The 23,354-nt window shown below is 38.3% G+C and overlaps 1 protein-coding gene across 9 annotated transcripts; it reads right to left on the minus strand.

The window, feature by feature from the left end:
* Window positions 1-2,206: 2,206 nt before the first annotated feature.
* On the minus strand, window positions 2,207-23,040 carry LOC148999405 (uncharacterized). Of its 9 annotated transcripts, none has more exons than XR_016170940.1 (18): window positions 22,739-23,040; window positions 22,485-22,576; window positions 19,567-19,681; window positions 18,275-18,388; window positions 14,521-14,602; window positions 14,101-14,193; window positions 13,651-13,973; window positions 9,394-9,476; window positions 9,125-9,232; window positions 8,367-9,031; window positions 8,176-8,246; window positions 8,033-8,083; window positions 4,381-4,443; window positions 4,084-4,171; window positions 3,922-3,939; window positions 3,624-3,698; window positions 3,446-3,533; window positions 2,207-3,338 (listed from the first exon to the last, which is right to left on the minus strand). XR_016170940.1 is itself a non-coding variant. In XM_089141176.1 (18 exons), exons 7-12 carry the CDS (start codon window positions 13,667-13,669, stop codon window positions 8,080-8,082), a joined length of 336 nt encoding a protein of 111 aa, XP_088997302.1. In that variant the 5' UTR covers window positions 13,670-13,973; window positions 14,101-14,193; window positions 14,521-14,602; window positions 18,275-18,388; window positions 19,567-19,681; window positions 22,485-22,576; window positions 22,739-23,040; the 3' UTR covers window positions 2,207-3,338; window positions 3,446-3,533; window positions 3,624-3,698; window positions 3,922-3,939; window positions 4,084-4,171; window positions 4,381-4,443; window positions 8,033-8,079. The 9 variants fall into 9 exon arrangements, 4 of the variants coding, with proteins under 4 accessions (XP_088997302.1, XP_088997303.1, XP_088997300.1 ...); XR_016170939.1 differs by adding an exon at window positions 15,085-15,312 and having other exon boundaries at window positions 8,176-9,031; XM_089141176.1 differs by having other exon boundaries at window positions 8,981-9,031.
* Between the last annotated feature and the right edge of the window lie 314 nt (window positions 23,041-23,354).

A 23,354-nucleotide genomic window follows, 5' to 3' on the forward strand; every position in this document is an offset into this window, starting at 1 on the left:
GAACAAAAAGGTAGACAATGGAAAAGAAGAGGGACGGAACAAAGGGAAGCCTCATTCACATAAAGAATAAAGAGGAAGCTTGGGTGTATGTGAGAGAGAGAGAGAGAGAGAGAGAGAGAGAGAGAGAGAGACATGTCAAATAGCCAAAAAAAAAGAGAGAGAGAGAGAGAGTTCAAGAGAGATAAAACGAGAAGGAAAAAAAAAAGGAGAATAAAGAGACCGAACAAAAGGTGAGCCTAATACACACAACGAATAAAGCTAGAAGCTAGGGTTTGAAAAGAGAGAGAGAGAGAGTGTCAAAAGGAAGCCACAAAAAGTACGAGGAAACCAATAGGAGATAAAAAGAGAGACAAAGAAAGAAAGCACACAGAGAGAGAGTGTTGCAAAGAAAAGGTACGTAGAAACAAGTTGGAGAGAAAATGAGTCAAAGAAAGAACAAAATAGAAACACAAGACAAGAAAGGGACAAAGAACGAGAGAGACTAAAAAATTGAAACAAAGGAAACCCTTATCCGAACGAGCAGGCGAAGAAAGAAAGTCGAAGAAAGAATGGAGAGACAAAGTGAAGGAAAAGGGGACAAAATGGGAGAGAATAGAGAGGGAACAACGGGAGAGCCTCATTCAAACAAAGAAGACTGAGAGAGGGAAGGTAGGGACGAGAGAGAGGCTGAAAAAGAGAAGAAGAGTAAAAAAGAACACAGAGATAAATAGAGAGAATGAAAAAGGAAATTAAAAAAGAGAGTGTAAAAAGAAGAAAGAGAGGTAAAAAGAGAAGAGAGAGAGAGAGAGAGAGAGAGATTTTAAAATTAAAAAAATAAAAAATAAATAAAAAAGAAAGAAAGAAAGAAAGACTAAGCAGAGAAAGTACAAAGAAGCCAATAAGAGAGAAATAAAGAGTCAAAGAAAGAAACAATGGAGAGAAAGAAGGAAAAAGAAGACAATGGGAGAGAAGAGTGGAGCCCCACTCACGCAAAGAAGAGAGGGAAAATACAGGCAGATAAAAGGGGTGATAAATTAAAAGAGTGTGGCATATAAAGAGTATACAGATGGAACAAAGTGGGAGCCTCATCACACATAGAAGTGTGAGAGAGGGAAGACAGGGTTTGAGGATCGAAAAAGAAGAGACAGGATCGAACAGAGTAACAGAAGGAAGGGAGAAAAAATAGGAAGAATGAAAGAGAAAAAGAGAGGCTGAACAGAGACCGACAAAAATAAACTACGTAGAATTCAATACCAGAGAAAAAGAAAGGACAAACAAAGAGAGAAGGAAATGGATACACAAAAAGAGAGAATAAAGAGATAAAACAAATGGGGAGCTAGGTTTTGGAGAGAGAGAGAGAGAGAGAGAGAGACAATATAAAAGAAGGTAGCAGATGGAGAAAGCGATCGCAAAAACTAAAAGAGGACAAAGAGTCCGAGAAAGAACACAAAGGCTAAACAGAGAGAACAAAAAGGGAGACAATAGAAGAGAAGAGAGATGGGAAAAAATGGAAGCCTAGGAAGCTTAGGTGTATGAGAGAGAGACATGCCAAATAGCCAATGAGAGAGAAAAGGAGAGTTCATGAAAGATAAAACGAGAATGAAGAAAAAACAGGAGAATAAAGAGAGAGCAAAAGGTGAGCCTAATAACACAACAAAAAGAGGTAGAAGATAGAGTTTGAAGAGAGAGAGACCGTCAGAAGGAGGACATAAGAGAGAAGAAAGCCACAATAAGTACGAGGAAGCCAAAAGGAGAGAAAAAGAGGGGAAAAGAAAGAGTATGCGAAAGCCAACAGGAGAGAAAAAAAGGAGAGAGATACAGAGAAGGAAAAGGGAGACAAAACACGAGAGACTATAAAGAGATGGAATGAAGGGGGAGCCTTATTCACACAAGCAATTGTGAAAGAGGGAAAATAGAGTTTGAAGATAAACAAAGAAAAAGACAAAATCAAACAGTGACAGAAGGAAGAGAGACAAAACAGATAGAATGAAAGAGAAAGGCAGAGGTTGAACAGAGATGTTGCTAAAGAAGGAAGAAAGGGTTTAAAGAGAGACAAATGAGCGAATTAAGGTGAGACAAAACGAGACAAGAAAGAGAGAGAACAAAATAGAGGGACAACTAAGAATACGCCAAAGCCAGTAGGAGAGAAAGAGAGTCGAAGAAAGATAGAACAAAGATGCCAAGAGAAGAAAAAGGGAGGCGAACCAGGAGAGAATAGAGAGCCATCACAACGGGGGAGCCTCATCCACAATACAAAAAGTGAGATAGGTTTTTAAGAGATAGAGATAGAATGAAAGGGATCGACTTAAGAAAGAGTTCGCAGAAGCAAGAGGAGAGTAAAAGAGAGTCAGAGGAAAATAGAACGGAGAGATAAGTCAGGAGAAGAAAGACAGAACGGGAGACAAATTTGAAATTTTATTTTTCTTTTGGAAGAGATGAGCCTTTTTTATGTAGACCGTGCCTACAAGCAAAGCTAAGCTTCTCCATGCCCATGGCCGTTCAGACTAAGAACAGGGGCCTCTATAGACAAAGTGATGAAAACCAAGGAGGAGAATTGCAAGATTCTGGAATTCCAGCTTTCGAAGATTCCAGAAACTTGTTGCCCGTAAAGGGAAAGAAACGCAGAGCTTAGGAAGGCCTAGGTTTGGGTTTTGGAGCTGGGATTTTGTACTTACTACTTCTACCTTGAGGGAGAAGGGAAGAAGAACTATAATAAGACATGGACTAGGAGTTTGCCTTAATTACTAACTAATGTAGTTATAAGACCGACGCCTTTCAGCAACCAAACCATTAAAACAACCACGGGTTTCAATGCACTTCCCAATTGGCCCCATGCTGATGAAAGGCTAGTGACTTAAGTAGCAAAATAAACATCTCCCATCTACAAGTGAGATGATTCAGGGGTGTTTTCATCAACTACCCACCCCACAACTTGCTTAAATTTCCCCCAACTCCCTCTTCTCCCTTGTGACTTGATATGGTGATGTATATCAGAAAAAATATCTCCCACTTTTCCTAAGGATGGCGATTTAATGGTTACTTTGTCTAGCAGTGGAGCTCAAAGTCAAAGACTCGTGCCTTTAGCACATTTTGAATAATTTGAGCACCAGTCTTCTGGACAAAGTTGGCAGCTTGCAACTTATCTAGTTCCTTGGATGCAGAAAGAAGTGCAACCCCATCGCATGTTGATGGCCAATACATTGCTTAACAGAATCACCAAGTAAATGCATTATGAGACAGAAAACTAACCTCAATACACTAAAAAATACTTGGTAAATTCCCCCTCTATTGCAGCCTTTGTGACATTTAATATTAGTTGTATCCTCCTCATCTATTTCAGCTTTGCTAGCACCAACTATCTGTTCAAATAACAACTATGATCAGAAGACTTGGAACACGAGTTAACCGACAACATAAAATCCCTTGTGAGCTTCAGTCATAAAAATTAGGAGCTCAAGTAGTAGACCTTCAACTGCAACACTGCCAGAATGCTCCGCAAGTCTTTCTTGCAGCTTTCCCCTTCTCATAATCAGCTCAACAATTGCAGATCTCAACTGTTAAGAGTAGCAGAATTTAACATTTTTACTGTTTTTATGACCATGCACCAAGAGAACATTTCAGTTCAATCAAGGAAAGAAATGAACCTCTACACATCTTTCAATGGCTTTCTTATAACCAGGCCAATCCAGAACGACAATGTCATCCTTAGATACTGTCACCTACAAAATCACTAACAAATAAACAATATAGCAAACTGAACCAAACAGAATCTCAGAGGAAGAAAAAAATTAACACCAGATGGGACCAAAAAGATATCTATGTAGAAACAACAAAATGTTTGGAACCTCCACACCCCATGGAAAAACAGACTCCCCAGGAATGGCAGGACATTTGATTCCAGAATGAGGTGACAACCAGCTACTGGGATTTTCCTTCACTCACATGTTCTGGTGTTTATATCTGCAGCAACAATACACAATCACCTTTGCCTCTCACACAACCAAGAGTGTATTGTCAAATAAATAGACGACACCTTATGCAGATACGCTAAGATTACTGTAGCAAACCACGGAAAATGCAATCAAAGCGAAAAGAAATGCATACCTTCAGAGCCAACTCAAAACACTTTGGCCACAGCATCTATGCTTGAAATATTCATGTCATAGATCAAGATGAGAGGACCATCTAGTTCCTGATAACAGATATGGAACAAGTCTGGTTTCAATGTACAAGCAGTTTCCAATCAACAAAACCAGCAGCTGATTTCTTAAATGATAAACCCCAAGAGTAAACACACGGATGCTCCATCACAGTGCAATAAATTGGAGATTCCACATAGATGACAACAGATTTCAAAATTTTGGTTCTTTTGCATGGTGATAAAATATGGAGATACATAACCTCTATTCAATTTCATTTCTTCAACAACTTTCAGTTCATTAAGTAGGCTTTCCCTTTGCCATCCTGCAAAATATTGACGGTAAGTCAAATACACAGCAATAAGAATGGGGAATATAGCATCCCAACATCACAACTAGACCTTTAGAAAGAAAACAATGTCATGAGAAGAAAAATGGCACCAGCAAACCATGCTAATTTCTTTTACACTTTGCTATTCTGTTCTGGCAAAAGAGGGTAGTCGTAGAAGATAAATAAAGGACTGACATTTGGGGACATAAGTGCTACTACAAGATTACAATTCAACGGCAAGATATCACAAAATGAGTTGGCAAAAAGTGATCATCTGTATGATTCATTGATCATAAACCAATTTGCACCGTAAGAGTCCAAACCCAGACAGCTGGATTAGTTCCAAACCACAGGAGGACCACTGTTCCTTCAAAACTGCAAACACCATCAAGCTTCTACGTGGCAACAAGCACACAACCCGTGTTTGGAACAGGAATTGGGTGGGCTTGTTTTAAGCCAAGTGGTTTGGAGGAGTATGCGAATCTGCATCTTCACCAGGAATTTCATTATCTCTTTTTTGCACTAACCATTCATCAGCATGACCAAGTAAAATAATTGTACATTTCTTAAGGAGGCTTTCAATTATTTGACCCAAATCATTTTGAATGCCATCAACAACACTGCAAACAAGGATTCTGTGGCGAATAAATAGCAACATATTTCCTGGTCCCTAATCAACAGGTTGTGGAATCCCAAGTGTTCGGATCCATCAAGACCTACAAGGTGCTTTTTGGAATCCCACGTGTCTGGAACCTTCAAAGCCAACAAAGTGCTTTTCCCCATCTGAAACAGGTTCCTTCTTTCATGCATCTTTTCACACATAAAAGACTTATATAGCAGAAGGGGAAGACCAATACATGGGAATCCCATACAGTTGATGCTGCCAGGGGAGGAGGAGGCAAGTCAAAGGGCATTTCTAACATGATTCATGATCTGGATCTGCCACATAATCATGAAAGACCTTGAAAGCTCCTTCCTTACATGCCAATAGGAGTAGGAGAAATAATCAATTTCCATCAGAATTGTCACAAAGTTCACATACAAAAGTTCATGCACCTAAAACCCTGATCTAAAACCCATTCAACCCTGACCTGTCAGACCCCAGATTAATCAAATCTGAAACCCTTATTCCTCACCCTAAAATCAAGAGCCATCCAACTGAACCCAAACCCTGAAGCATAACCTCTACAGTAACACACCCCACCAGCAGACCCAAATTCCATTACATTCTAACACCCCAAGACCACCCTAAACCAACACTTTCAATTATCCCTATTTCTTCCTATTTCAACCTATAAACCTTAACCTATCTAAGACACATTTGAACCCAACCATCTCTTCATCTAACACTAGCCACAAAGACTAACAAATTGTAACTTGTTAGAGATCCACCACAAAACTCAAACTACCCTAACTGAATCCCCTGCAGGTTTCTTCCCCTCTCGGGTTGGTATTCGCCAAGGTTGCCCCCTCTCTGCCTATCTCTTCTCCCTAGCCTTGGAGGCCCTCTCCCATATCCACCAGTCTAAAACTGATCATCTTCTCATGTCCCCCATCCCCAAATGCAAATCCCTCAATCTTACCCATCTCGCCTTTGTTGATGATCTCATGATCTTCTCTAAAGAGGATCACCTCTCCATCTCCTCTCTCTCGCATTTCGAATCCCTCTCTGGCCTTCGGGTCAACCTTGACAAGTCCACCATCTTTCTTACAGGGATCCCCAATCAGCTTCGTGCCTTCCTTCTCCAGCTCTCAGGCTTTAAGCCTGGCACCTTCCCAGTTGTCTATCTTGGCCTCCCTCTCATCCCCGGTAGGCTCACCCACCACCACTATCTCCCTATGCTTGATCAAATTCGTAAGAAGTTTCAGCTCTAGAAGGGCAAGCTTATATCCTCTGCTGGCAGAGTGGTCCTCATTTGCTCTGTTTTGCAATCTTCCTATTTCTATTGGTGCGGGAATCTTTTCCATTCCCAAATCCACCATCCATGCTATGGAATTCTTGTTTTGTGCCTTCCTTTTGAAAGGGCGGGAAACCACGCGTTTCCTTCATCCGACCAGTTGGTCAACCATATGCCGCCCAACTTCTCAAGGAGGCCTGGGAATCTGCCAGATCACAGATGTTAACCTTGCCTGCCTTCTCAAGCTCATCTTGAAAATTTGCCTCAAAACATGATTCCATTTGGGTTAAATGGGTTTATTCTTATCATCTCTGGTCTTATTCCCTTTGGACTCACCTCATGCCCTCCAACCCCTCTTGGGTTTGGAGGAAAATTCTCTTGATGCACCCCTGCGCCAACTCGGCAATTTCTACCACAATCTCCTCCGGCTCTTCCACTTCCTTTTGGCTTGATCTGTGGCATCTGATGGGCATTCTCTTTAACCTCTTTGGCCCCCGTGCTATCTACATCTCCCTTTTCCACTTTCACCACAAACAGATCCTGGAATCCTACCCCACTCCCCATTCTGACACAGGTTTGGGAAACTCTTCCCTCTCTCTAGCTCCACCAATGATATTCCCATTTGGCTTCCCCTCCCCCACCAAAACCTTCTCTGCAGCCTCAGCATGGAACATCCTCAAAGCCCAAAATCCAAAACCCCCTGGCCCCCCTTGGTCTAGTGCAAAGGCTTCATTCCACGTCACTCCCTTACCCTTCAAAGGGCCCTTAACCTTGCCCTCCCTACCCTGTCCTTCCTTATTAGCCGTCACATCCCTACAAATTCGAATTGCATCTCTGTTGGAATGGTTTGGAAGATCTAGAGCACCTATTCTTTTCTTGCACTTTCTCCAGATCTATCTGGAGAAAAGCCCTAGCCTCCATTTGGCCCCGTTCGACGCGGTCTTTCGGTTTTTCACGTGATTGGTCTTGGATTCTGAGAATCTTTTCAAGTAATTCTATCTGTGAGCGGATCGGCAAGCTAGTTTTTTGTGCATCCATTCATCAACTTTGGTGGGAGCACAACCTTAGGAGATGGACTTCCAAATCCCGCTCTATAGCTAGGATTTGGAATGCCATCTATTTTGATGTTTCATCCCGATTGTTAGCTATTCCCCATCCCCCGGTTGATGATACCCCAAGGAACAGGCTTATTGTTGTCTCCTGGGGTCTTAGTTCTTCGTTTCGGTCTACTTCTTGAAGGCCTTGTTTCTTGTTTTCTTGTTTCTTTAATATAATTATTTATTCATTCAAAAAAAAAAAAAAAAAAAGCTAGCGTAGTCGTATTAGACCTTCATTGGATTCTTGAGAGGAAAACATACAAGTAACTTCTGAAAATAAGATGATGATCACCATCAACATTTAAGAAAAAGAAAAATTATACCCTATGCTATAGTCAATTAGACAAATCAGCAACAGTTCCAAGAGTCAGCTTGAAAAATGTAAGAGAAGCCAAGATGGCTGGCTATATTCCTCGAGTACTGGCTCAATGTTACTCCTTTATCAGCTCAGAAGCAGCCTATACCCCCAACGAGACAACAAAAGACCACTTACCATGGTCCCCAACACATGCAAAGAAGATTTTTGGCTTTTCCATCTTCCCATGACACTAGATACAACAAAATCCCCAGTAAAACCAGGAGCATTACCTCAGTAACAGATGGCCAGCTCTTCGTAAGTTGAAGGTTGAGCCAAGTTAGCTGGAATAAGAGGAGGAAGTGGAAAGGACATCCATTCAGTACCAAAAGAAAACAAAGAAAGAACTCCCCCAAGAACTAACTGTATAACCAACCTTTTGCCGCTGCGAGAACATGACCCATGAAGGGTAAAATTCCCCCGGAAGGATCTTCCTTGAATCCTGCACTGTCATCCTTGCAAAAGCTGTTACCGTAGTTGCTTGGAACAGAAGAAATCCAACATAACATACAAAGAAAAGGATTTACAAATAGGTAGGAACGAGAAACCAGAGTCATAGCTACCTACCAATTCTGAGTGATGCTTCGACCTGATATTTTCGGAATGGACAAAGGCGATTATCAGCCCAATTCCGATGGTGATACCGAACACCGGTCCAAAGAAGAACAACGTTCTTGGGGGAACAAAGCAAGAATAGATCAAGGTTACCCGAATGGAGAACTTTAATTTGAGATACTAATATTTGCCTTAGCTTTATCCAAAAACATCCCAATCGAAGTAGCTCAAACAAGTGCACATCACCGCATTATTACAGGAGATTGTCGACAAAGTTTCAGTTAGTCGTTTTATCGAACAGCAATTGAGCAGTGGATACATTAACAGAACCTTTAAGCGGATACTTTGTAAGATGGGAAGCTTCAATGGACCACAAATGTTGAAAAAGGGAAAGAAATTAAGAACCTAAGAAATCAGAAGCAAGCAAGATCCCTCTATCTAATTCTATACCCTTCCTAGATGAAGAGATCTGTTGATGCATCAAGGACTGGCTCGACATTAATCCCTATCAGCTCAGAAGCAGCCTATACCATTGTCACCAACACATGCAAAGAAAGAATGTTTGCTTCCCACTCATCCCATGACACCAGATACAACAAAATCCCAAGTAAAATCAAAAGCATTACCTCATTAACATAAGGCCAAATCCTCCGTAAGTTGAAGATTGAGCAAGCTAGCTGGAATAAAAGAAGGGGATGAAAAAGACATCCATTCAGTACCAAAAGAAAACAAAGAACTCCAAAAACACAAAAGCAACTGGATAAGCCAACCTTCTGATGCTGAGAGAACACAACCCATGAAGGGTAAAAATTCGCCAAAGGATCTTCCTCGAATCCCGCACTGTCATTGTCACAAAAGCTGGCTGCTACCACAGTTGGCTGCAACAAAAGAAATGAAACATAACATACAAAGAAAAGGATTCACAAATAGTTAAGAACGAGAAATCACAGCGTCAGAGTTACCTACCAAAACTGAGCGACACTCCGAATGGATATTTTCAGATTAGACAAAGTCTGCAAGGGGGAAGAAAATTATTTACCTTTTCCCTCGTTGAAAAGCTAACGGCTCCAAAACAAGGAATCTCCTCAACAAATGGTTTAAAGATGAGCCACAATGTTTCACCTAGATGGAAAAACACAGCAGATATAGAATCATCTCATGATGGAATGAAATGGCTAAATGAAGTACCACAAAAAACAAACAAGCCAGTATCAAACATTTACAGAATCCTCAGTTAATCATTTAGTTAATAGAAAAGCGGCTCCACACTTTTCTTCCCAGCCAGTTCTACTCTCTCAACTCTTCTTTGCTTCAATGCTAAAATATCATAATTTAAAGATTTAGTCAAAATAAAAGGGAGAGCCTCAAGCCAAAGAATGCTGGGAACCACACATTAAAAGAGGGGGGAGGGGGTCTGTGGGGGCAGGGATGAACAATTAACTAAAGCCTCTTGTATTATGTATTGTAGGCAACTTCATTGGGTGGTTCTACTAGATCTTGAAATGCACTGTTGTTTTCTAAAAACCATACAAACAAGAAAACACCTACTGTAGGCTGTAAACAGACACAAGTATGGGCCACTATAGTTAAATCTACTATCATTCCATCAATTTACTTGAATATCTGATTAAAAAATTCAATGGATCCAGCATGTGTTAAACCATTACACCTGTTTTTACATATTTACCCTACATTTTAAAATATTTCACTACAAATATCACTCTTTGTTACAGCTGTAAGACCCAAAACAGGGGCAAAGGAGGAGCCAATGGATGAAATCAGTTGTTCAGTTATTTACATGGTCTTGTTTTAAAGTCACTTGAGAGAAGAAAGGAAAAGAGGGCAGAGAGAGGCAAAGAGCTGAAATAAAATCATCGCAGAAGGGGGGGGGGGAAGAGAGAGAAAGAGCTTTAGAGTGAAAGAAGAGAGAGAAAAGTGGATAGGAAGGGAAGAAAGAGGTAGAGACACCAAACAGAGGCATCGCTAGAGATCAAAGAGATTGTTTGAAAAGAGAGAGAATGAAAGATAGACAGGACGAGAGGAGAATAAAAGGAAGAGAGAGAAGAGAGACAGAGAAGTCAAATAGAGACGTTGCTTGGAGAGGGAAGAGAGGATTTGAAGATAAAGGGGGAGAGAAGGTTTAGAGAAGGAAGAAAGAGAGACAGAACCAAGAGAGCGAGAGAGGGGTGAGACAGAGTGAGAGAAGGAAGAGAGAGAGAGAGGAGAGTTCAGAGAGAGACAAAATTGAGAGAGTGAGGAAAAGGGAAGAGAGACGAAACAGCAAACGTCCCTTCTCCCGATTTAAACCTAAGAAACTAGCTATCACTATATATTGTATATATATTATGAGTATTGAAGTATCTGTGAGGTGTTCAAGTGTGCATCCTCAAGCCAATGATCATATAATAATGCAGATGTGTTCACTAGTTACTCCTCAAGAGTCTGTATTCCAAATGAAAAATAAATAAATGTTAACACCAGATCAGGTCTACTTAGTAATTTTATGTGCACTATGCCACTGCAATCCCCTGGCACCTTGCATTTAAGAATTCTCCAACTCAACTAATTCAAGAGAGACGGTTATTATAAGTTGATAGTTTTCTTCCACAACTTCTCCAACCATGGTTCAGTGCTTGATTTTTGTTCTAATCTAAACAAGGATAATGTTACCCCTACCGCCAAATATTCTCAGGAAAAAAAGAGAAACTGCGTGTAGATCTTATACCCCTGAAGTACCCCTAATTTTGTATAGCAGAATCAACACGAGCATATATTGTGCTCCTCTACAATCAAGAAAAAAGATGGACCAAATGGAAAATGCTACACCGGATACCATACAAAGGATATATCTCAGTCAAGCAAAATGCAAACAATAGCCAATGCAGGGTTGGTTGAGTGGTAAAGTTCTATACTTCTCAGTGGAGAGGTCTTGGGTTCGACTCTTGCGGATGGCATTTCATTTTCAGTATTAACAAAGCACCAGTACCCAAAAAAAAATGCAAACAATACTTTTTCTTATAAACTAGTTCATTCTCACGTGCATTTCATAGCTTTTGTTATAGTTGGACAGAATAATGCAAAGTGTCATGGATTCGATTTGTTAATTTAGCAAGTGTCTAAAGAATCTTTATTTATAATTATCTTTGTTAAGAAAACTTTTAAAGCTATTGAAAGGGAGTGGATGAGAGTTGGCGATGGAGAGAAAACAAAGGTGTTGAGGATCATCCCTACTTTGGTTGGCAACAACAAAGAGGGATGCACAATACATTCACTTCTATTGTATTGAAATGGGTATAAACATATCATGGTCTATCTGGTTTTGTTGTGTTTTTTCCCCCTTTTGAAAATCTAAAATAAAGATTAAACCTGAGATTGGGTTTGTTGTGGGAAAGTACCATGATTTGTAATGATTTTCTAGATTAATTTGTTATTTGGTTGAGGGTTTTTTACTTTATGGGGAAAACCTGGAATGAGTGGTGGGTGAGTTTAGTCCATATAGAATGATTGGTTGGGTTTTTGGCCCAAAGTATGCCAAAGCAAAATTCCAGTTGTACTGTTATATAATAGCTATTAAAATTTCGCCTGCATATTGTTGCTTGTATCTCAAGATATCACGCAAGTATACGTATCGCAATCAAGTAATAAATGATAAGTACAAAATCGATCCCACGGAGAATTATATCCTTAACTTTCAATGTAAAAGTAAAATTGATTTAAATGAAATTAACAAGGTTGATTGGTATTTGTCTAACTAATTAATCAAATGACAGGTAAAGAAAACTAAGGAACTAAAATGTAGATTTGAGCAATGGAAGAAACTTAATGAGTGACAAGTGTGTTAGGAATCAAGTTTCCCTTCCCCTGAATTTTAAAACACAAATACTAAAGCAATACTACAACCCCAAGATAAATCAAGAACTTGGAATGAATGGCAATATGGTATTTTCCAATACACATAAGCTAGCATCCTAAATCAACATCAGCATATTCCTATGAAGAATTGAATTAAGAATGCAATTTAAACCCAATCCAATCAATGGTAATGTGAGGTAATTGGGTATTCCTACCCAACCTACTAATTAACACAACCTAATTAAAGATGATGCTAACTCACACAATTCAACAAACACCTAGACTTCATTAATTTTCCAATTAATGAAATCATAACATTCATTCAAGAAAAATCATTCAAGAACTGAAATTAGTCAATATAACATGCTGAATTCATTAACAATAAAGTGGATTGCAATAAAACTAAAGAACACATGATTAGTTACATATCAAAATTCAGGTTTAGGTACTACTATCATCCCAACACAAGCCTAAGATTTAGCCCATAACAGAATTCAAATGCATAAAACCAAGTATAGTTGACATGAGACTAGAAAATAAGAAGATAGAGTTATAAAAACAAGAATAAACTAAGGCTTCAATGCTTCCACATGAGCTCCGAACTTTCTTCTTCAACAAATCAACAATTCCACAGACTCCTTGCTTCCACAAGAGCTCCAAAGATCCGTTCTCTACCTCCTTCCTCTCAGCCAAGTCTCTCTTCCACACCTTGGTCCAATGTCTCCTCTTCTCATCCTTGCCTCTCTTCTCTTTCTTCTATAAATGTCTTCAATCATTAGGTTAGATTCTGGCCATAGGATTAGAACCTTCCTCCTGAGATCAAGGGCTGAAAACCATCATGTATTTACAAGAATTTAGTCCACTTAAGTTAGCCCTTTTTGGTCAATTCCATTTGAATTGGATCTGAGAATATTCTGCTCCGTTGTTGTAGCAATGCAGCAACAACTCTACAACAAAGTTAGAGGACATGTTCTTCTATTATGAATCTTCACCTACATGTTCAAGAGAAAGAGAAACAGTCAAATTCATCCATAAAAAGAAGGGAAATTCATGCAATGTGACAAAAATGAACTAAACAAAATGCAACATGTTGAGACTAAATAAAACAACACCTAATGAATACTATCACTAAAACAAAGACAAAATACTCCTAAATCAAGCCATCTCAAGTATAAAAGTTATAAATCTTAACTCTATTTCATAGAGTTATCACATATGCACCTAGTTTCTATTGCTTTTTTTCTTCTAAATAATTAAATATTTTAACATTTTCATATTAGTAGAGAAATCTATTTTTATCATGAGAAATATCAGAGAAGACAAAGAAGGCTCTGCCATTAGCTCTTAAGAACATGAACTGATGAATGAATGAATGAATGAACTTGCATAATAGTGGCAAGTAGAACACAATGACAACAGCTTGTGTACATTTGGGAAAACCAACCTCCAGGTAAAAGAGGCATCCCTCACCCAACTCCTATAAAGGGTAGTAGCAGCAGCAACAGTCAGAGTGGAAAAGCTTCTGTCGGTCTTCTTCCGATTCCATCGACAATCATACCTGATGATCTTGAGAAGAAAGGGGATTGGTTTATAGCACAAAACCTTCTTGTCCGACATATAACAATACATAATTGCATATGGAGCCAGTTTATACATCTTATATAGAACCCATGGATGTCAACTGAAAAACAACGTTTTCCTGTTTTGTTTTTCTTCTATCCCACCATCCAATCTACCTGATTGAAGAAAACTGGCCATCGCTGTAACCTAGTAGAGAGGACAATAATAAGCAGGTAGCAATTGAGCAATAAGTAGCAGTACATACACAATATGCATGACTCAAACAATAACATTTTAAATTTTTTGTAAAGTAGGAACAAAAGAATGAGCTGACCTGAGCTTCTCCACTGGAGCACAACTAAGATCTATATTGCATATAGGACAGCAATCTGCCTGCTCATCTATAAGCTTCTTATAAAAGCACTTCCTAAAGTCAAAATAGAAGATACATCATTTCCATGTGCATGTGGGAAAAAGGACAAAAACCCAAGTTAGATACATTGCAATGGACAGGCATCCAAATACAAAGCAAAGCAACTTAATCAAACTACCACTATACCAAAGTTACAATTTCAATGATTTTTCTATGATATAAAATAACAATCAAGGGATTTTCATCTGCTGAATAACTTAATTAGACTCGACATGTTTGACCTCAAAAATCAGAGGTATTCTGCGTAAGCAAACTGAAAGCAAGGAAGAACAAATTTTTTGCTTCAAGATGAGAAGTATGAGTAAGAAAACTGAAACATACTTGATTCATTAGGTATATCTTTTTTACTCGGCTACTTGCTTGTTTTTAAACAATCACCACAAGCTTCCAGTGTTGTTTGTGCCTGCATGCACCAGTTTGGTAAGTTCAATTGTACCAGCAGATCGAACATTAGAAAGAAGATACAGCAATCTTTCATATTCCTTCCCCTTTCTCAGGAGAAGATCAATTTTGTAAGCTAAGAGAAACTCACAGAACAGTAACGCAAGATAAACCCATGCACATGGCAATGATGTAAAATACAAACCCTGCCAGCTCATAGGAACGTATGAATGCAGAAAATGAAACCCAAGTTCATGTAATCAAGCGCGAGAATATACTTGAATACGATAATGCAATGTAATACAAACATATAGGAATAATTATTTACCCAAAAAAAAAAAAAATATATATATATATATAGGAATAATTGCAAATACGGAACGCCTACCCCATATTAACACAGTCTACAAGAAATAAGAAAAAGCTCATGTAACCGAAGAATATGAAGGAACAGTATCGAAATAGTTTGGAAGAGTTGAAATTGAAAGATGACAAATCAGAGACCCATAGGTATGAAGACATTCTGATATGGTTGGAGCTTCCCTCAATAACTAGTCGAAGAGAAGGCATGCCATGTGCAGAGCAAGAGTGTCCCTCTGGAGCTTCACTACCTGTCTCACCAGTCCCCAAACCTCACAAATTGTCGGACTAGTTTCACTGACGTACTAATAAGCTAGATGCATGTCACCAGCAGACAAGAAAACCTGAGATTAGCGGTTCATATTTCCTTCTCTGCAACAACATTAGAAGACAAAACCATGAGAATTACCTAAAGAGATACACAACAAGATGAAAGCACGACGGAAATTTACGCAAAAACAAACCAATTATTTGCTCAACATGTGGTGTACGAGTAGGAGACTTCACTTATCGATCCGTCGTCGGAGTGAGATAGAGATCAATCATCAGCGGTGGTTTACAAATGTAAAGGGAAAATAAGAAGCGTCAACTCAAATTCTGAATCTTCATCACCCACTTCTCCACACCCCCCCCCCAAAAAAAAAAAAACCAAAAAGAAAATTTGAGAAATTTCCATAAAGCTGAGGCAGCATCCATTCCCTCTCCAACAACAGATGCACACTTTCTTTTGAGCACAAAATGACATCATCGGTCAAAATAAAGACAAAGACCCCCCCCCCCCCCCAAAAAAGAAAAGAAAAGAAAAGAGCAGACTCAGCACACCCCATTACCTTACTAATATCAAACAGCCCAAGTAAGACATTAAGGATTTGGTGAATGAGACACCTTTCAAGGAAAGAAGACAAAACATGAAGGCACCATTAACAGCAAGATTTGTGCAAGTACAGTCAGGAGAGTATGTAGTAGAAAAGGTGAATGCCTATACCATATGTCAATTGTTTTCCAATTTTCAATTAAAATCCACAAATTTCCCACTTCCAACTTCTAACCAACATGCGTTTTCCTCTTGAGTATTAGGCAACCTTCGTGGCACTTTGACAATCGTGGAACTAACACTCCCCCTAATACTATAATAATAAGAAGAATTTATTAAACCCAGAAGGAAAGAAAAATTATAAAGAAACTAATCAAATCGCTACTCACATCCTATCCCAAATACAATGAGTAATCAAATCTCTGCTGAGATATTTATTTTTCCTTACCTTCCAGGAAACATCCTGGGAGCCCTTTTAACAGTTTCTGCGACCACGGTACCATTTGCTGGGTCAACAATATCAGACTAAATAGCCAAATGCAAGAGTTTTGAGATGTTAACGGGGTAACTCTCACAACAAGGCAAATGTTGTTACCTCTCCATTGAAATCTCCCATCTGAAATCCAGTGATACTTCCTTAATGGTGTTAACTCGTCCCCTAATGGATGCAACAGTAAGGGAAATACAGTAAGAGCAAGGGATTTTGCTGTTCCATATCACATGGCATGTAACTGAATGAGACCACAAGGCTCAAATCTGCTAGGGATCAAAGCATAAAACCAGCCCCAGCAATGATCTTATGTGCCAGAGGTACAATAAAATTTGTTAGCCCTCTGGCCTTTTTTGTTTCCAAGTTCCAACTGTTCAATCTGCTTCTCCAATGCTTTCTTACAAGTTCCCTGGGAAGAAAAGAGGATGCAGACTAAGATGGACTCTCAACCAAAAAATACAAAGGGATGTGTGTTGGGTTGGGGTGCATCGAAGCAGAAACATGAGGGAAATCATTCCTGTGCAAGTACAACAATCCGAACATTAAGCGAGAATCGCTTGAGCAAGAAGAATTACTGATTCTTGGACTAAAAATTTAAGTACTATTACTATATATTAACCATGATACGACAAAAGGTCACGTTCAGTCTCTTTCAGTCTTTCTCCCTTCTTATCTATGTTACTTTCAGATTTTGGGTACTACTTTCGCATGAATCTGCTTTCCAACAATGGCTCATTTGTAAGCATTTTTGTCTCACCAAGCAGTGAGTAAAAACCCAGCAGAAATGCATAAATTTATTCAAAATAAAAAGAAGAAAAAAAATCAATCATATATTTCATAATCATACTCTGACCATACCATCATTGAACTTGATAGGTATTATGTATTTGTATATGGAATTAAAGAGATAATTCAACAATCTTATGCAGAGAGCTCAAAATCACCATTATTGCAATCAGAAAGCCCTTGCAATTTTTTTACTAATAGAAACTTCAAAATAGATTAAAATAACTTATCTTTCTTTGAATCCAAGTTCATAATCCACAAGGAAGAACAGCTATATATATAAAAATATATGAATTTGCAACAAAAAGGGTTTGTGTTATACTCTGTTATGCGCTTATCATTCAGTAATCCGTTCACTTTATGCACCCAATTTCCTCTCTGGTTGTTTATATACCAAAGTGAAGTCTAACAGCCTATGTGTGCAGCCATTAATAAGGAATGGGTATTCGTGCTATACTCTGTCATGTGCTTATCATACAGTAATCCATTAACTTTAGGCACCCAATTTCCTCTATTCTGGTTGTTTATATACCAAAGTGGTCTACCAGCCTATGTGTGCAGCCATTTATAAGGAATGGGGAAACAAACCAGTCCAGTTAGAGATGATGATGAATACAAATAACTTTTCAAATATAAATAGGAAGAAAAAAAAGCCCTAGTTCAGAAATATAGGAGAGCCCCAAATGAGAGGAAAACAAATATAGGAAGGATGATGATGGTATTTGGAAAAATCCTCAATGAAACAAGATGCATGATGCAAAATCTTCTCTTCACATATTACTATGGACATATGCACATATTTCTGAAGCTTTTGAAACTATTCCGTCTCTATTACATGGATTTACATATGTTAACATCAGAAAGTAGGAACAGTAGCAGGAAGAGAGTCCAATTTTTGGCTTATTTTGTTTCTTTTTCATTTTTCCATTTCGATCACTGGAACCCCAATAACTGAGATGCGCATAAACTAACAAAAAAGAACTGCTTGCCTTATCTAGTAACAACCAAGACATTCAAGACATACAACATTTAAAAAAATAAAAATAAAAAAGGAAAACTCATAACTAATATCCTTAAAAGTGGGAAACGCTCCACAACTTAGGTTTTCTGAAGAGACCTACCAATAGTTTCAACAAGTAAGAGAAATCAAAAAGGAGAAAAGAGGGATGGGGAAAGGAAGAATGCATCGATGTTTCATCCGGTACCCATTTGGGGTCCTTTTGCAAGGAAAATGGAATAGTCACCTGTGTTCTGCCATAAGTTGCTTTTAGTCCAAGGAATGTGCAGCATCTAATTTGGTATTCCACACTCAAATTCCTCTGCCTCCAACATGGGAAGTGGAGAACTGTCTCTGTAGTCTGTACAAGATACAAAAAAATAAAAATTAAAAGGATATGAAAGCTGATGCACTGTTCAAACAGCCACACCATTGTCTTCCTTGAATATCATCTTTCCATGAATTATCCTACGGGTATGAGAATTCAAATCCAATCCATTAGTATAACGAAACATGATCATATAAGAACAGTTTCTGCCAATATATTAGCTAGGGAGAAACAATGTAGCACAAGTTCTGGAAGGCAAGCTTAGGAAAAATCTATTCTGCTTTTCTTACAAAGTCAAAAGGCATAAGAGCTTCAACTTTAACCATGCATACATCAAGTTTTCTTTTGATACAACACATTGGTAATAGTATATGGACAAGTGCATCACTGCCAAAGTTCTAACTCTCAGTTCAACATCTCTACATTCATCACCATAGCAAGAATCCTAAAATTTTAACAAAAAGAACTGTAGAATTCTATGACCTAGCTGAAATTAACAGAAACCTAGAAATTGTCTCAAAGTTTAGATAAGAATCAAATGTTGTAAAACTTAAAAAAGACTGGGAATCGCAAGGCAACCAGAAAATTAAATTCCTATTATTAACCACTCTGAAAATGCATTTGGATTTTCCTAGTCTAGAAGCAACCAATTAAAATAAATAGCTACAACATCCTAGACATGGCATCTGAAGGGGTTTACGCCGAAAGAGACATGGAATCCTAGACTGGGAAATTTATGCTTAAAGGATCAAGGGATCCTCAAGGAGAAAAAATTCATTGTGAAGAAAGGCAGTGCAAGAAGCATACTAATAAAAAGTAGAATAATATTTGTGTGATAAAATCTTCTGCCAAAAATTGTTTCCTTCTATTCTTCTTCCTTACTCTTTGTGTAAAATTGCAGAGTTCACCACTAAAAATCAAAACATGTTAATTAATTAACAAGAAAAAAAGAGCATTTCATCCGCTACCCATTTCCTGATCATGATCTCTCTCTTTTTTCTCTCCACAGTAACACCCCTGCTCCTCCATTCCAATTAGCAAAACCAACGATTTAACACTCAAAAGGACATCCACTGTTTAAAATCAGAACCAAATTGAGAAAATTCGTACAGGAATAATGGCCATTAAAATATATAGATTATTGAAAATGCTTCTAAACACTCATATTTGCAACATAAATTATAATGATAAATCCCAGTAAAAGAACCTACCTTTTGTCTCGCTTTTCCTCAAAGAAAGAAAGATTGGCAGCATTGGAGTAGAGTCGCACTGAAAAACCTAAACGTTACTGTAGGTGCAGCAAATCCTTGGCAGCATCTCATTACTCTGCCTCAGATTTGGCATAAAAAAAATAGGAACACTTGAATTTATTATTTTATCAAGTAAAAACCGCAGTTAAATATTAGATAGAACGCAATGCCCATTAGAAAAATAATAATAATAATAATAATAATAATAATAATAGAAGTGTAAGGAAAATGAAAGAAGATAAGAAAGGGGGTATGACCATGGAATCACAACCAATCAACTAATGGATCACCACAATAAGGGCTGGAATGTTGTGAATCACCCAAGAACTAGAAGCCAAAAAGCCAAATCTTATTCACCATAAATCATGGACTGATAAAGAACTTTATGACTATTTAAAGAAAATTATAACTTCAATCATAATCAGTTCAGAAAATCTGGAGGTAGAAATCCTAAATCACAACCTAGGGTACTTCTACAAAACTGGAAAACTCGTAGTATGGTGTAACCTGAACCATAGTTCATTCAATGTTGAACCCACTTCCTGTGGCTATGCTTATAACCCTCCTTGTTCTGCACCTAATTATTTTCATGGCCTCCCAACATTCAGAGCATTAAGGCATAGTCAGAAAGTCATTTACATGGCCCACATAGGAAGGACTTCTTCTTCCATCTTTTGCCATGTCACAATTCCAACACTTGTATAGGTAGGGCACACCACAGCCTAGAACCTTTTAAATTACAGAAGCATATTCAAATATGTCAGTAATCTCCCTTCCATTTTCAGCTATCCAATTGTGTTTAACAAACTTTTTTGCTGAGTATATCATTTTGAACCCCTTTTTTTCAGAAACAACAAAAAGATAGAACCCAATATCATGCCATGAGGCCCATGATCTATTCTGTTTTCCCTAAACTAGACATGTGAGCAGGGGACTACTTGCACACAAAATTTAGGCTCTTGATTGCAGCCCATAAGAGAGGGGAGGAAATTCCATTTAGGACTCCTGAGGTAGCCACATTTAGTAAATCTCAAAAAAAATCCATTACCAATTACAGTTGGAAAGTGAATCAGGCTCATCGACCAAAAGATATCCCCATCTGAAGTTTACAACAAAAAGATCACATTTAGGACTCCCTGAGGTAGCCACATCTTTTTTTTTTTTTTTTTTTTTTTTTTTTAACTTAACGGGACATATTGATTATCAAGATGCCACCCCTTCCCTTTAATGTTTTTCCCCCATTTACAGAAAAAATTGTTTTGTCCATACCACCATTTTTATACTCTTATTCCTAACTTCCTCCAAGAATTACATCCGTGTCACTCTCTTCAGTATTACCTTTACTTCTCCGTACTAAAAACCCCCTCTTTGATAATCAAGTGAGAACACCAAAAATACCCTCCCTTTTCCTTTATTCTTCTTTTCCTTACCAAATCTCATCCCCTCTCTTTTTTCCTTCCACTGTCTAACTACCAACTGCATCTCCTTCCCCCTTTTTCCTCCTACTTTCTAGCTACTCCACTCCTTCCTTACCACTTCGCCTACATACACCCAACTCCTCCCACTTCTAAAGAGATTCTCTGTTGAGTTGGGCCCCTGCCTCTTTAGTTCCTCCTCTCCTTGTTGCTCCCCTCTCTTCACTTGCCTCCTATCTTTACTTTTCACTTTATTTAATTTTAAAAAACGAGACCTCGCCTCCTCATTTCCTCTCCTCTCTTTCTCTCCAACCAAAACCCTCTCTTCACATCCTCCCTAGTCCCTACCCACATATTTCCCTTCCCAATCTCACTAACTCATCCTCTCAAATCCATATCACCACCAAACCCCTCACTCTTTCTTCTTCCTAAGGAAAGTGTGGAGAGGAACAACTAAAAAGGAAGAAAGAAGAGGAAAACAACTAGCAAAGAGATAAGGTGTTCCCAACCGCCTATTTTTCATGTTTTTATTCATTTCCTGCATACCCTCAATTCCTCAGACCTCTTTAACTGCCCCAACTCAGATGCACACACACCCCACTGGTCCCAGATAGATATTTGGCACTCTTCGTTTCCATTTTTATTCCATTTTATTATATGCCTTGCCAATTAGTTGGTAATTATTATCAAAACTTTAGTATGTCTATATTAATTACTTTGAAGTGGTCTAGTAGTAATTTAAAAATTCTGGGATGGCTAACACTTTAATCCGCAAAGAGGAGCATCATTTGTGATCCAATACCCCGATCCTATTCACAAGGCAAGGATAAGACGAAGATGATGAAATGGGTACAAATCTTCACAGGCACATCTACAGTGAAGCTTTATGAAAAGTATACCACGTTTCTCAAATGGAATAACGGTCAACAAAAGATATTCATGCTGGAACTTATCCAATAATGTAAATAGCTAGCACTATTTGTTTGATTTCGATTGCTCCATAGGTTCCGTACCCCTAGTGTCATACTAGTTTCATCTTTCTCTACCGACAAGACAAGATTAGCCATTGCATTGCTCCGTTCCCTACAGTAAACATGGATTGTTCTATGGAAAAATAGTCGGAAGGCCGTATTGCTTTCCTTCGACGTGCAGTTTTGAGGAAAACCGAATGCTGATGTGGATTGTGGGTGAATTGGGTTTGTTCATTGTTTCGCTTTCTCTTTCTCCTTTTTCCGTGTCTCTGTCTAATCCAATAATTATAATTCATGCAACTTTTTCTTGTTGTTTACTTGGTAAATAATGTTATTAGAAACCCTAAGATGTGGGAATAAATAATATTAATAGGACATTCAAGCAATAAATGGAAACACCGATTTCTTTTTTTCATCACAAGTAACTAGTAAGGCATTACCTAAAAATTTGTCACTTCATATTACAAAATAATAGGAACAGATTCGGTCATACCTAGATGACACTCCATGCTTTTCCCTTAGACCATAAGGCATTCCAATACATTTATGTAAGTAGCGAAGTTGCAAACAAGCATCTTGATCCAACTGTATTTAACCAATGTAACATGAGCGATAGCATTAATCCAATCAATAGCATGTAGAATGTTGTCCATGATGGAAAAAAGTTAGATATCACCTACACACTTATCACGAGATCTTACAGGATTTGATTCATCAGATAATTAACAAAAGATGTACCCCACTTACCTGAGGACTCATAATGAGACAGCAAGAAGCATCATTCCAACCACAAAAAATTTGTTTAGTTTGACATGACCCGTCTGCTCTAGTTTCTGTGTAGCCATAGCAGGGGTGTCAGGAGTATCCTTGGCATCAAGAGGACAGAGCTTATATGGGATAAATGGGGTAACTCAAAAGTGCAAACAAAGCAGGCAAATTAGCAGCCTTGAACCAGGTAAACCACGGGCTTGCAATTTGACCCAAGTTCCTAAGCTAACATGAGACAAAGCAGATTTTAAGCTGCAGCAGTTACGAAAAGCACACTTGAGTTTGCAGAGAAATATGATGCATCAGACATAAGCGATGGATAAGTAGATGAGATAATGACAGGTGATAAAATTAATATTAGGAGAACAATGACATATTTTCAGTTTCTAAAATATGATATGGATCTACAGAAATATTCAGCAACTGAAGGATTTAGATAGAGCACCCTTGACCACACTCTAGAACAGATTAAAATCACAGACAAAATGAAAAACGAGTAAGAAGGACTTTATGTTGAAGAATGCAGGAATCTTCATTAGAAACACATAAATCTAAATTTAATTTTTTATCTGAAACATGTAGGAAAGAGATGAAC

The sequence above is a fragment of the Hakea prostrata genome, unplaced genomic scaffold (genome assembly GCF_041222555.1).
Source record: "Hakea prostrata isolate BN-2017 unplaced genomic scaffold, UWA_Hpros_2 contig_11, whole genome shotgun sequence".
Classification (NCBI taxonomy): Eukaryota; Viridiplantae; Streptophyta; class Magnoliopsida; order Proteales; family Proteaceae; genus Hakea; species Hakea prostrata.

Coding starts and splice junctions, on each gene's coding strand:
- LOC148999405 (XM_089141173.1), bottom strand. Junction 9,233..9,393: donor GCTTTTCAACGAGGGAAAAG/GTAAATAATTTT, acceptor CTTTTGTTGCAG/CCAACTGTGGTAGCAGCCAG. Junction 8,247..8,980: donor TTTGGCCTTATGTTAATGAG/GTAATGCTTTTG, acceptor CAAGGATGACAG/TGCAGGATTCAAGGAAGATC.